This window comes from Oratosquilla oratoria, chromosome 1 (genome assembly GCF_046742065.1).
Source record: "Oratosquilla oratoria isolate Oo_2021 chromosome 1, ASM4674206v1, whole genome shotgun sequence".
NCBI classification, from domain to species: domain Eukaryota; kingdom Metazoa; phylum Arthropoda; class Malacostraca; order Stomatopoda; family Squillidae; genus Oratosquilla; species Oratosquilla oratoria.
In genome coordinates, this window is record NC_134777.1 from 77,396,203 (window position 1) to 77,411,645 (window position 15,443).

Sequence of the window (15,443 nt, forward strand, 5' to 3'; positions counted from 1 at the left end):
ATTGGGGCCAGAACTTTTCCTTGCGGAACACCGCTTATTACTTCATCCCATTTTGAGTGCTGGTTTCTTATCACTCTCATTTTTCCTTCTTGCAAAAAGTCTTCCATCCAATTTAGTAGTTTTCCCTGTATTGCTCCTCGAGTTTCTAATTTCTTAAGCAATTTCTTATGTGGTACTTTGTCAAAAGCTTTCTTTAGATCTAAAAATGCACAGTCCGCCCATCCATCTCTTTCTTGTATTATATCTATTAGCCTTGAATAGAAACATATTAAATTGGTGACGCATGATCGTCCTTGTCTGAATCCAAATTGCCTTGGATTTAACACCATTTTTTTTCTAAATATTTTACCCATCTACTTTTGATAATTCTTTCACAAATTTTTGCTATTGTACTTGTTAGAGAGACTGGTCTATAGTTGGTAGGTTCTTCTTTATTTCCTCCTTTATATATAGGTACTATATTTGCTTTTTTCCAATCTTCTGGAACTTTTCCTTCTTTCAAGGAACTATTTAGTATGCTATGTATTTTGTCTGCCAGTTCATTCCTGCATTCTTTCAGTATCCAGTTTGCTATTTCATCTGGTCCATGCGATTTTCTGACATCAAGATTACTCAAGTGTGTTAATATTTCATTCTTTGTTACTTCTATTTCTTCCATAGGGGGGACTTTCTCTTTCCATTCGTTCTCTTCAGGTTGTATGTTCTCCCTTGTAAACACTGATTTAAAATGTTTGTTCATAATTTCTGCCATTTCCATTTCCTCAGTGTATTCAACTCCCTCCTGTCTTAATTTCTCCAAGTCTTGTTTGTTTTTCAGTTTATTGTTTACAAATCTGTAGAATAGTTTTGGTTGATCTTTACACTTTTCTATGATATCTTTTTCATGTTTTCTCTTTTCCTCTCTGCACATTTGTACATATTCATTTCTATAACAAGTATATATTTTCCATTTTTCAGGTCTTCTGTCTTTTTTCCATCTGGTCCAGGCTTTGTCTCTTTTGTCTTTTAACTCCCTACAGCTTTTGTTGTACCAGCATTTTACATATTCTTTTTCTTGTTTTTGTCTTGGGACATACTTTTCCACTCCTTTTTTGTAAATTTTTGTCAAAATATTCCATTTCTCTTCTACTGTTGTTTCTTCTTTGTATATTTCTTCCAGTTTTCCTTTTGAAAGAATTCTCTTATTTTATCAAAGTTTGTTTTTTCATACATCATTCTTCCTTTTCTATATTGTTCATTTCTTTTCATATATTTTTCTTCATTAAGTTCCAGTTCAATCAATATGTGGTCACTTTTACTTATTGGTGTTTTATATTCAATTTTGTCCACTATTCTAGGTTCGGATGTAATTACTAGGTCTAGTCTCGATGGCTCTTCTTCATTTCTATACCTAGTGTTCTCCTGTATCCATTGTGTCATTGTATGGTCAGTAACCATCTCAAGTAGAGCGTTTCCCCATGAGCCGTCTCCACCCTTTACTGTCATTTCTTCCCAGCAGATTTCTTTGCAATTAAAGTCGCCCATCATAACTATTTTTCCTCCCTCTTCCATTATCTTGTTTAATGTTATCTTTGTGTCCTCTAACATACTTTTATGTTCACTCTCTTCTCATGAGGCTGTTTTTGGGGGCACATAATTTATCACAAACTTTCTGCTCTTCTTATCTCTGTCTTCTACTTCCATCATTATCATCTCTACTGTATTCTTTCCATATGTGACACACTTCACATTTATATCCTTCTTAGTCAGGAACATAACTCCACCCCCTTCCTTTTTCACTCTGTTTCTAATCCAATAATTATATGCATCATGTCCTACACTGTTGGGTGGTAGTGGACCTTTTAATTTTGTTTCTACAATTCCCATTATGTCTGGTTCTTTTTCTTTCAAATAATCATTCAGCTCATTCAATCCTGTTATTAATCCATCTATATTTGTGTAAGACACTCTTAGTTTTCTGCCACTTCCATTGTGTTCTCTGTTTCCCTTTTGTTTTTCTCTTGTATGTCGACTTTCTTTAGTTTCATATTACAAAGGATTACAAAGGCGGAGCATGCCGACAGGAGACCTTTTGATCCATATCTAGGTCGGATGCAAAAAAAAAAAAAAAAAAAAAAAAAAAAAAAAAAAAATAATAATAAAATAATAAATAAAAATATAATAATGTAAATAAATAAAATACATAAATGAATGCATAGGTATAGTTAAAATAATAAACAAACAGGTAAATAGTAAATAATAAATTGACATAAAACTAATGATAAATGAAAATCAGACAGACAAATGATAACAAAACAAAAACAAATAATATAACAAATTATAATCATTACAGCATCTTAATTAGGTATTTATCTAAATGATTCTTAAAGCTTCGAACTGAACTACATTGCACTACCTGTGCAGGAAGTTTATTCCATTCATTAACTACACGGTTGGTAAAGTTGTTTCTACCTACTTCCAAATTGAATCTATTTCCGGATAGTTTGAGACCATTGTTTCTTGTCTGATTCTCATTCAATGTGAAAATTTGGTCACTTTTGATGTTGTCAATTCCCTTTAAAATCTTAAAGACCTGTATCAAGTCACCTCTAAGTCTACGCTTTTTTAGGGAAAACAGATTCATGTGCTTTAGTCGATTTTCGTATGATTTATTTTTGATATTTGGAATCAGTTTTGTGGCTCGCCGTTGTACTTTTTCCAGTCTGTCAATATCTTTAATGAGATTCGGTGACCATACGGAAACAGCATATTCTAAATGTGGATGAACTAACGATTTATATAGCTTGTTAATGAGTGATGGACTTTTGAAATCAAAAGATCGCGCAATCAGTCCCAGAATCTTATTTGCTTTCTCAGAGGCTGAAATACATTGCTTGGATGATTTGAGGTCGTTACTGATAATTACGCCGAGATCTTTTTCACTATCCACTTTTGTTAACGAATTTCCAAATAACTTGTAATCGTACTTACTGTTATTTTTACCTATGTGCATTACCTTGCATTTACTTGTGTTAAATTTCATTAGCCACTTTTCAAACCATAGAATCTCTTTTTCTGACTCCGTTCTTATCTCGTTTTTTTCCTTTGCTTCAAGTCTTTTCTGTTTTTCTTCCTCTCTTTCCTCTTTATTCATTTCCCTTTTTATCCATACCTTTTTATATTGTTCACTTGTTGCTAGTTTCCCTGTTTTGGATAAGATATTCTCAGCCGTAGTTTGTGACCTGAATTTAATCTTAATTGGTCTGGTCTTGTCTGTACTATATTTCCCGAGCCTGAATTTCTCTTCGATTTGTTTCATTATTTCTGGTTCATCTTCCTGAACTAATTCTAGTAAATTTCTTACTTTTTCATTTTCCTCTTTGATTCTTGTGGTTCTATCTGGGTTATGTTTCTCTTCCATTCCTAATATAATTATACATTTCTTTCTGTCTGCTAAGTCTCTTACTATATTCTCCTTCTGTCTCATCACTTTAATAACTGAGTTTTCAGTTTGTTCATTCATTTGCTGTCTGATTATGTCAGTGAATGCAACTTTGCTATTTTCATGAATTTTTTTCCAACCCTCCTTGTTCTCCTTAAAGACTTTATTCTCATCTTTTACTTCTTTTAACTGTTTTTTTAATTCTTCAATTTCCTTAGTTAAGTTTTTGTTCGCCTTCTCTAGTTCTTCCAATTTTTCAACTCTCCGTATAATGTTGTTAACCCCTTCCATACGGTGCCGCACACGTAGGCGTCATGGACTTAGATCTCGGTGGCAGCAACCAATGCCAGCCGTACGACGTGTCGTAATAATACTCGCATCATAAAATATAGTCACCGCTTATATCGATCGTTCTCTCTTCACCCGTGAATTTTGATAACCATAGAAAATGCGATTACAAAAGAATTAGAAAGAATGTCATTATGGAGGGGCGACTACAATAAATATAATCAAGACGCCGATATGGCAGCCTCGCGAATACACTCGCTCCCCATGACGCCTACGTGTGCGGCCCCGTATGGAAGGGGTTAACATGACCGAACCTACGCTCCAAGTCCTCTATAATCTTATCGACCTTCTCTTCTAGTCTTGTCAGTCGGGGTGTGTGTGTGTGTGTGTGTGTGTGTGTGTGTGTGTGTGTGTGTGTGTGTGTGTGTGTGTGTGTGTCCCCCCCACCCTCTTTAAATCCCTGGAAAATATTCTCATCACTTTCTACTGTATTGCTCTAATCTTTACATTTTTATTAGACATTTCATCGTCGTCGGGGGGCCATTTGTTTACCTTTCGCCTGTCTGTCTGGGTCAAGTCTACTCCTTCCTCATTTCCTTCCATTTCCCTCAGTAATCCCTCCCCTTCTCCTCTTTCCCTACTTTCCTACTACCCCACGAGCAATTTCCCCCATCCTGTAAATACAATAGGCACTTCTCTTTGCGTTGGGATCCACAAAACTTCAATTTTCTTCAGAACGTCTTCTAAGTCGTCCGTTCGTTGAAGTGTGTGTGTGTGTGTGTGTGTGTGTGTGTGTGTACTTATTTACCTAGTTGTATCTTATGGGAAGGGGAGCTATGTTTGTGGTGTCCTGTCTCTGTATCTCGCCATATCTAATCTGCTCTTAAATTCTTGTATTGTTTTTGCAGGGATGACCTGTCATCCAGGAGGTGCCAAGATAAGAGGGGGGGAGGAGGGGGGAGGGGAGTGGAATATATAGGAAATGGAATGGGTAGGAGTGGTTTCTATGCCTTTTTCTTTTTGACTACCCTCTATGTAGGGGGAAAAAGCCTTTGGTATATGTATGTATGTACAGTGGCCGCGAAAAGTTTGGGCGCGTAACAAATGTAAACACTTGTGACATTTAAATAATTATTTAAAGACCTATAAATGGCTTATTACATACCTTATTTACCAAGCGATTTTCCTTTAAGCTTTATGACCTCCAAACGTGCCGGGATGCATCTTGCCAGGTTTTGTACGTGTTGAGGAATAATATTATCCCAAATATCCTGTATTTCTGTTTTTAGCTTAGCTGTTCTTTAATTATATGCCATACGTGCTCAATGGGATTTAGGTCTGGAGAATTTCCAGGCCATTTTTTGAAGTAATCAACACCACAGTCTTCTAACCATTGAGTAACAGACCGAGCTGTGTGAGCAGGAGCTCCGTCCTGCATAAACCAACTAGCATTGCACTTTTCAAAACTTTCAGGCAGGTTATCACAATAACTCGAAATAAGTGTGCTTATTTACACTCATTTTGTGCAAGAAACACTAAATTGCCAATTCCACCAAATGCAAAGCATCCCCACACCATAACACTTGCAGCATGTTTCACCACTTTAGCTGTATAGCGAGGGTCATTAGGGTCAGACCCCCTAGGGCACCTCACACGCTTCGACCTGCAGCCCGACGACACCACAAACGTTGACTCATCACTCCACAATACTCGTTCCCAGTCTTCTAAGGACCAGTCCTTATATTTCTTGCAAAATGCTATGCGATCACGTATGTTTTTTGCACTTTGGAGGGGAAGAACTTTAGCACAGCAACTATGGTATTGTAAATCTTTGGCTAAATGATCAGAAATACATCTTACAGACACATCATGCAGCAGTGCAGGGTTATTTTCTTTCAGTTTTCGAGCTGTGAGCATTGGATCTTTATCTAACTGCCTCCTAATAACCGTAGAAGTACGATTTGATATCTTCCTTGGCCGACCAGAGCGATGCTTTGGAGTAGGAATGATGTTACTTCCTCCATCTCGAAATTTCTTGGTCTACTTTTGCACTTGACGCACTCCAATTCCCACACGAGTAGCAATATCTTTACACTTATAACCCTCCTTATAGAGGGTTATAATTGTAACAACTGTCTCTCTTCCCAGCTCTTTACCACTTCCCATTATGGAGATATCAAGGCACAAAAACAGAGACCACCGCAAAAAAAAGACTACTCCCCGTGAGAGATGTTTAGAAACTGACTCCACGTGACATCGAGTGCGCCTAAACAGAGTTGCTAAGTAGTGCGTATTGTCTCGGCTAAATACGGGTACAAACGCTAGCATTGAAAAATAACTAAAAGTTTGGGCGGAAAGTTGTGTTTTTGTTTTGAGTTTAGCTGAAAGTTGGGGAGCCTATAATTTTGCGCCCAAACTTTTCGCGGCCACTGTATGTATATATGTATGTATGTACAGTATGTATGTTCCTACATCCACCACTCTGTGGGGAAAGCCATTTTTTTTTTCAGGACTATTCTATAACTGTTGTTTTTGAGTTTCTATGTTCTCTTGTGTTTCTCTTACATACAAAAGCGGGTCACTACAAGCATAGCTCTCTTTCCATAAAATACAACTAGGTAAATACTACTACACACCTCATTTGGCTTGGATTATGCTCAATATTTTTACAATATTAGGTGAGCTATGTATGCTACAGCTATGACAGAATGCCAGTATCTGTAGAAGAATATGCCCATAACATGGTATTGAAATGTGGTGAAATAGTGTGATATTGGTTAATATGAGTGAGCCCACCATGGGCATCACAGGAATTACTCATGCCGGCCATGTTTATACAATCATGGAATACAGCATATAAACCTAATATAAGGGCTTTGAAATGGAAATACACTGTGGTGGTGTGCTGCTTGAAATTTGTTATGGCACTGTGGTGTTGTAATGCTTGAAATTAGTTACTGTCATTGACAACTTATCATTGAGTATCAGCTGACCAATCAGCTGATGGCACAAGTATAAACTAATACATCTGTTTGCAAGTTTCACATATTTTCTCAAGTAAGTTCCATTTGTTACAGTGTGTGTAGAAGAAAATATGCATGATATAAGTAAGAATGACACGAAATACAATAATAATATGCAAAATACATGTGACCAGAACTAGTGACATAAAAACTGTACTGTACTATCATGACCTCATGAATTATTATTACTACAAAGATGTGGTAACATGAAAGAAGACTGGCTCCCATAGACACATGCAGGTAACACAGGAGGAAACAGAAGAGATTTTGACTTCTGAAGATTCTGAAACTTAGGAACAGTTTGAGGACAGACAGCAAGGATGAGATGGTTTCCTTTTCAATTTTTAGGTGGTAATATTGATGTAAAACCAGTTTGATAAGAATTACAAAATGTGAGGATTGAGAACCACACAAAACTGAAAGGTATACTGAACTTCACTGTACCCCATATCAAGTATTTAAAAAAAATTTCAGAACATGGCCAAAGGTACTGGTTGCATGTTATTTTGCAGTATAAATTGTGCAGTAGCATGCATTCAATACTTTAGGGACTATTTGGGATGCCCCTACAGACCAGAGCTGCACATAATCTTGTCTTTGTTATAAGAAATCTCTCAGCATAGAGAAAGAATGCTACTTGATTGTACTGTGATTGTTCCTCTGTTATGTTGTCCCACCCCCCTCTTAACCACTTGAGTATATATTTCCTTTTTCACCTCTCCCCTGTGGTAGTGGAAAAAAGAATACTACTAATGAGCCTCCACTCAGGTTGTAAAGACAGCTAAAATGGGAAGGAGTGGGGGATTGGGCATCCTGCTCTTTGTAACCCTATGGGTACATTCCTATGAGAAATTGCATAAGAGGGTCTGGGGGGGAGTTTTCTAACCAGAACTAAGGTTTGGGTCTTTTAATGGGTGTGGTACAGATGAGAGTAAAAGGGAAGAGATAAGCAGTTTGTTTATGAGAAGAAAGATGGATGTGTTGGCATTAAGAGAAATAAGTTGAAAGGGAGGGGTGACTGAGTTTGGGAGTGTAGTGGGGTGTCGGGAGTGAGGAGAGGATGAGTAATGGAAGAGGTGGCTCTACTAGCAAATGAAAAGAAAGGTAAGCGTGTGATAGAGTGGAAGGTTTCTTCGAGGTTAATGTGGATGAAGGTGTGATTCACCTTGGTCTTTGGATCACGTGTTGGACTCGTGATCGATAGCTATTTCCCTCCCGGAAGAGAGCTCAGAGCTCGTATGACCGATCTATGGGTATTGCTATGACCTTACACACACACCCAACTCCCCGCCCACGAGAGTTGGAGTAACGACTCAAAGTGCAGCGATGCTGAAATAATTTTAGCCCTGGGCAGGATTCTAACCAGGTACCATCGGCACTGCCATACTGACAGTCTGGGACTCTACCAACCGCACCACCGAGTCGTGTATAGAGTTTTGAGAGGAATGCCAATGAAGTGGTATTGCGAGATCTCAATGCAAAAGTAGGGAATGAACCAATACATGGAGTTGTTGGGAAGTGTAGAGTTCCAGGTAAAAATCATAGTGGTGAGTTAATGGTGATGTGTTTAAAAAGAGAGTTGATGACAGCTATCAGTGTTTAGGAAGAAAGCCAAGCATAAGTACACATGGGCAAGGGTGGTGGATGGGTGGTTGATAAGGCATTAATGGACTATGTACCGGTATCCAGGAAAACAGTAGGAAGAGTTTTGGATGTTCATGTTCTTAGGGGAGAGGGGGGAATATCAGATAACTTTTTGGTTGGAGGAAAGTCAAGAATGGAGGACAGGTGGAGAAAGAGGAAAAGGGCAGAAGGTAGAAAGGTGCTTGGAGCAAACTGTTTAAATGAGAAGGAAAAGGAGCAGGAGTACAAGAAGATGAGAGAAGTGTGGGAGATGGTGAAGAATAGAGTATTAGACTGGATGTTTCAAAGAGGAAGTGACAAGGTGTGCAAAGATATATGGAGCAAGGAGGACGGGAAGGAATAGAAGGAAGGATAGTGAGTAGTGGGATGATGAAATGAAGAAAGTAGTAGAAGTATTCACAGACTGGTTCCCAAGAAGGACGAAAGAAAATACAAGAGGTATAAAAAAGAAAAGAAGCAAAACTAAAAATAAAAGAGGTTAAAATGAGAGATGTAAAATGGGGGAGGAGTATGACAGAAAATTGAGAGTAATAAAAATGTTCTGGAAGGAAATTAAGATAGGAAGGAGAGTTGAGTCAAATAGAGAAGAAAAGGTAAAAGGTGCAGAAGGATATATATATATATATATATATATCAAAGGAAGAGGCAGAAAAGGGAATATGGACAGAGTATTTTAGAGATCTGCTGAATATGGAGGAGGATATGGGAGTCGTGGTAGCAGTGGGAGGTGCTAAGAAAATGACAATGATGGGAGAGGAAAACGGAGGAGAAATAAGAAAAGATGAAGTGCAAGTAGCTCTGAAAATGATTAGAGCAGGTAAGGCACTCAGGTTAGATGGGTGTCATGCGGAGTGTCTAAAGAAAGTACAGTTTTAGTGGACTGGATGAGTGCCTGTTCTGCTTCACAAGGGAAAAGGGGACATATATGAGTGTAGTAATTTCAGAGGACCAGTCTGTTAAAAGTTGGGAAGGCTTATGGGAGAGTTTTAACTGAGGATTAGGAGAGGAACAGAGGGAGTAATTGGTGAGGAGCAGTGTGGGTTTAGGAAAGGTAGGGGGCTTTGTGAATCAGATTTTTGTTGTAAGGTAGATACGTGAGAAAGTTTAAGCAAAGGGTAAGGATAATTTTTGGCTCTTTATGAATTTGGAAAAGGCTTATGACAGAATAGACAGGAAGGCACTGTGGTAGGTTTTGCAGATATATGGGATTGGGGGAAAGTTGTTTTGGGGAGTCGAGAGTTCTTACAAGAGTAGTAGAGCCTGTGTCAGAATGAGAAATGGAGAGAGTGAGGGGTTTGAATAAAAGTGGGACTGCATCAGGGACATGTCATGTCACCATGGCTGTTCAATGTGTACATGGATGGGGTGATGTGGGAGGTAAAGGCGAGGGTAATGGGCAGGGAACTGGAGATGGTTAAAGAAAATGGAGAAAAGTGGGAGGTGAGCCAGTTGTTGTTTGCTGACAATACTGTGCTCATGGCAGGGTCAAATGGGGCTTAAGGAAGTTAGTGATGGAATTTGAGGTATGCAATAGGAAAAAGTTGAAGATAAATGTGGGTAAGAGCAAGGAGACAAGATGTATAAGGGAAGAGGATGGTAGTGACTTTGAAGTAAGTCTTAAAAGGAAATAGGCTGGAGGAAGTAGATAGCTTTAGGTATTTCGGGTTGCATGTGGCAGGTAAGGGAGGAGTGGAAGTGGAGGTAAATTGTAGATTGAGAGAAACAAATATTTGCTTTGGGGGATTAAAAAGTGTTATGAGAAATGGGCATCTTGGAATGCAAATAGGTCATTATATGAAGGGGTGATTATGCTGACAGCTTTGTTTGGGGTAGAGACATGGAATTTAAGAAAGACAGAGGAAAAGTTTAATGTGTTTAAGATGGAATGTCTGAAAAGTATGGTAGGGGTTACTAGAGTGAGAAATGAGGTGAGGAGGAGAGTGGGAGTGGAAAAGAAAATGGCAGATAGGGCTGATGAAAGAGCATTGGGATGGTTTGGACACATGAAAAGAATGAATGAAGAATGTTTAGTAAAAGAGCTGTGGAAGGCAGAGGTGGAGATATTTCATCTTAAACACATATAAACTTTTCTTGTTTCTCTACTCCATGTTCCTGCCCCACACAGTGTTGCTGGCACAATCACACCTTCATATAATCTCCTCTTTGCATCCATTACCAAATGCCTATTTCTCATTACACTTTTTAATCCCCTAAGGCACTTGCTTTTTTCGATCTACAATTTACCTTTACCTCCACTCCTCCCTTTCCATGTGACCCCAATTACCTAAAGCTATCCACTTCCTCCAACCTCTCTCCTTTAACACTTTGTTCCAAATTGCTACCATCATCTCCCCTTGTACATATCTTACTTTTACCCACATTTAACTTCAACTTTCTCTTTTCACATACCCTCACAAACTCCTTTAATCCCTCCTCCGACTCTACCACAAATGCGGTGTCATCAGCAAACAACAACTGGCTCATCTCTCACTTTTCTAAATTTTTGTAACCATCTCCTCCCTGCCCATTTCCCTCGCATTACCTACCACACCAACCCATCCATATGCACATTGAACAGCCATGACAACATATTACATAACCCTGACAGTTCCACCTTTACCTCCAACCACTTACTCTTTCCATTTCTAATTCTAACACAGGCTCTATTACTCTCATGAAAACTCTTGACTGCCCTTAACAGCTTTCCCCTGATTCTATACATCTGCAATATCTCCCACAGTGCCTTCCTGTCCACACTGTCATACGGTAAGCCATTTTCAAATCCATAAAGGCCAAAAAAAATATATATATCCTTACCCATTGCTAAAGCTTTCTCACATTTCTGTCTTACCACAAAAATCTGATCCACTTAATCCCTACCTTTCCTAAACCCACACTATTCCTCACCAATTACTCCCTCTGTTCCTCTCCTAATCCTCTCAAGTAGAACCCTGCCATAAGTATTCCCAACTACATTCAACAAACTGATCCTCTGAAACTACTACATTCACATTTGTCCCCTTTTCCCATGTAAAGCAGAACTATACAGGCACCAGTGGACAAGATCCAGTCTTATTACATGTTCACTGAAAGAAGGCATTGTGCCACTTGATTGGAAAAGGGCAAACATAGTGCCAATTCACAAAGATGGAAATAAAGAGACACCACTAAATTTGAGGCCAGTATCACTAACCAATACAATAGAGAAATTATGTGAAAGAATTGTGAAAGATTGATGGACCAAATATCTTCAAGAGATGAACATTCTGACAAATGGTCAGTTTGGTTTCAGATCTGGAAGGATGTGCGTGTTGAAACTTTTAAGCTTTTATTCGAGAGTGTCTGCTGTTCTGCAAGAGAGGTAGATGGACTGTGTGTGCCTCAACCTAGAGAAGGGCTTTGATAAAGTATCTCACAGTTGACTTAAGTGAGAATTGGAGCACATTGGAGGGGCATGTGGCAAACTACTAGAATGAAGAAAATATACACAAGGACAGTAGTTAAAGATAGGAGTCCCATAAGGTTCAGGCTTGCACAATAATGCTTATTTTCAATGACATAATGGAAGGAACAAGCTAAGCCAACATGTCTGCAGATGACACAAAAATCATATATACATACATATAACAACGGCCTTTTCCCCCTTACAAGAGAGGTAGCCAAAAGACAGAGACATAAAAACCATTCTCACCCATTCCATCCCTAATATACTCCACTTCCCTCCACCCTCTAATCTTGGCACCTCCTGGATGATGGGTCATCCCTGCATCTTGTCCACTGCCCTGAGTCAGAAGCAGTGTTGCAAGACACAGCACATCCACAGCAAGGCTGCTTCATTAAATCAGTGACACCCCCCCCCCCACTCTCCATCCCCTCATGAGTTGAAGCTTGGGAGCAGCAGCCAAGTACCTTATTATTTCAATTTTATCAACTCTGTAATGGAAAAACTACTAAGGCCGGCCCATCTGGATTTGGATCCCAGCTCCTCAACTGCAGTGTGGGAGTGGAAACACTGGTACAAGACTTCCTCTAACTTCATACAAGAGTGTGGAGAGAATGCACCTAACAAGCAAAGAATTCTTGTAAACTGTGTTAGTAAAAGCTGATGAATATATTGAATGCAATGATTATGATTCTGCCATTTCTGTTTTACAAAAGTTGTATGTAAAAACACCAAGCAAATATTTGCTAGGCACTTGCTTACAACTCATCAACAAAAGTCTGGTGAATCTTTAGACAAGTTTTTGAGAGAACAACATGTTAGGTAAGGATTGCAACCTAAAGGCAATTTGTGCATAACAGTAAAAGGAAGAGTTAATTAGGGATGCCTTTATTAATGGTCTAACCTCACCTTTGATTTGCTAGCATCTCTTAGAAAATAAGACTTTAGATTTACGGGTGGCTTATGATCAATCTTATTCTTTAGACTTGGCTCAACACAATGCCAGCTCTTACAGTCCCTCAATTCCTCAGTTTGTGCACACTGCCGCTGTGATGACCCCTGATCATGCACAGACATCATGGGATGATACTGCGAAGAATAAACCTATGCCTGAGGATTGTATGACGACTACTGATGATCAAGTATTGGCAGCCACTCTATCTGTGAAGAGTAGATGCTATTTCTGTGAAGGAATACGTCATAGGCGTACTACTTGCCCAGTTCAAAATTCTACCTGTAATAAATGTGGTAAGAAAGGCCATTTCGCTTGTGTATGTCCAAGGCACTAACACCTACAGCTACTATGTTTGACTCCTCCCAGCTATCGATCCTTGCCACTATCTCTAGTGCCAATTTTCCTCAGAGCCTCCACTGGGCAGCACCTCAACAACAATCAATGGGTGAAAGTTAACGACACTTGTGGATTCCTGCAGTGATGACAGTTACATAGATGAGGAAGTTGCACAGGACTTGAAACTTCTAATACATTGAACCAATAAAGATGTCACTCTAGCTCAGAAATCGTTGCACACTAACTCTTATGGTTATGTCGAAAATGACTTAATGCTACATCTTAATGGACAAATTTACCTATCCACTTCTCTTGCACTAATGAAGGATTTGTGCTGTGGGGTACTACTTGGCCAGGACTTCCAAAAACAGCATCAGTGTGTAGCCATTGAATATGGTGGGCCAAAACCTATGCTCAAATTACCTGATACTAATTTGTATTGTTCTTTGGAGGCAGCTGCTGTAGATGAGCCTTCTCTTTTCCAACATTTGTCACCTAACTGTAAGCCCACAGTCATAAGTCAAGATATTACAGTAAAGATGGCAAGGAATTAATTGAAATGGAGATTAACAGTCTGCTTGCTGAGGGTATTATTGAAAATAGCTTATCCCCATGGAGGGCCCAAGTTGTAGTAGTGAAGGATTCAATGAATGAACATAAGAAGGGGATGTGTGTTGATTACTCACAAATTGTGAATCTATATACACAGCTAGATGCTTATCCATTGCCAAGAATTGACACTATGGTGAATGAACTCTCAACATACCATGTATTCTCAACTTTTGACTTGAAAAGCACATATCACCAAATTCCGCTGAAAGAATCAGACAAGAAATACACTGCTTTGAGGCCAATGGACACCTACATCAATTTTGTAGGGTTCCCTTCAGAGTGACAAATGGAGTAGCAGTCTTTCAATGAACCATGGATAAACTTGTGAAAGAAAATTTCCAGTGTGCATTTGTCTTTTGGCTACCTCCCGTGTATGGGGAAAAAAGCTTTTGGTATATGTATGCATATCCATATTTTGACAATATCACTATCTCTGTCCGTACTCAAGAAGAATATGATCATAATGTACAACACTTTCTTAAAGTCACCAATAATAGAAACTTAATCCTCAATGCTTCTAAGACTAAGTCTGTGTGCTCCATTAATATCCTTGGTTACTTTGTAGGAAATGGAGTTATAAAGCCTGATCCTGAGAGGCTTTGACCACTATAGGAACTCCCACCCCCTGAGTCAGGGATCTTAGAAGAGGACCATGGGTATGTTTGCTTACTATGCCAAATAGATGCATGATTTTTCAACCAAAGTAAGACCATTTGCGAATGCAAAGAAATTTCTTTTAGATATAGAAGCTTTACAAGCTTTCAATCTGTTCAAGTTAGAACTTGAAAGAACAACATTATATTCAGTGGATAAAAACTTGCCTCTAGAAGTTGAATGTGATGCTTCTGAAGTTGCTATCTCAGCTGTACTTAACCAGGGTGGGAGACCAGTGGCTTTCATGTCTAGGACTCTATAAGGAAGTGAAATACGTTATCATATTGTAGAAAAGGAGGCCATGGCTATAATTGAAGCAGTCCATAAAAGGGGTCACTTCCTTGCTAGACAACATTTTGATCTTATTACTGATCAGCGTTCTGTAGCCTTCATGTTTGATAACTGGAAATGCAACAAGATCAAGAATATCAAGATCGAGGAGTGGCAGATGGAGCTCGCTGCCTTCAGTTATACAGTATATTATTGCCCTGGTAAAGAGACTGTGGTTTCTGATGCCTTCTCTTGAGCCTTCTGTTGTTCTACTGTCTCTGCATTATCTACTCTCACTGAACTACATGAGGGTCTACGTCACCCAGGAGTGACTCACCTGCTGCACTTTGTGAGATCAAGAACCTTCCCTTTTCTACTGAGGATGTCAGGAAGGTTTGTGCTTTCTGTAAGGTTTGTGCAGAGGCAAAGCTGAGGTTCTATAGACTTCAAGAAGGAAAACTCATCAAGGCAACTCAACCAATGGAGAGGCTAAGTATCGACTTCAAAGGACCTCTTCCAACTGCCTCACGTAATCCCTAAATGCTTCCTATTGTAGATGAATATTCCCATTTTCCTTTTGTCCAGAGAGCAGCCACGAAAATGGGCCCAACACTTTCAAACCTGTCATATGAGGAGAGACTGGCCAAATTGAAATTACTGACTTTGGAACTAAGAAGAGAAAGAGGTGACATGCTAACCATTTACAGAATCATGAAAGGTACGGAAGTCCTTGATAGAGAGGGCTAAATTGGGATAAGAGAAATACATGGGGACATGAAAAGAAACTAAAAAAGGATA

At 39.0% G+C, this 15,443-nt stretch overlaps 1 protein-coding gene across 3 annotated transcripts in view; it reads right to left on the bottom strand.

Moving 5' to 3' along the window:
- Positions 1–15,443, bottom strand: part of Vps26 (vacuolar protein sorting 26) — a 161,998-nt gene that overhangs the window by 130,020 nt on the left and 16,535 nt on the right. Inside the window, exon 1 of one of the 3 annotated variants that reach the window (XM_076212239.1) lies at positions 14,543–14,631. The exons of the other annotated variants lie outside the window; for them this stretch is intronic. Within the exon in view, the coding sequence (XP_076068354.1) occupies positions 14,543–14,621 (79 nt within the window). The 5' untranslated portion in view covers positions 14,622–14,631. Of the gene's footprint in view, positions 1–14,542; positions 14,632–15,443 lie in introns of those variants that run through there. 3 annotated transcript variants of the gene reach the window in all.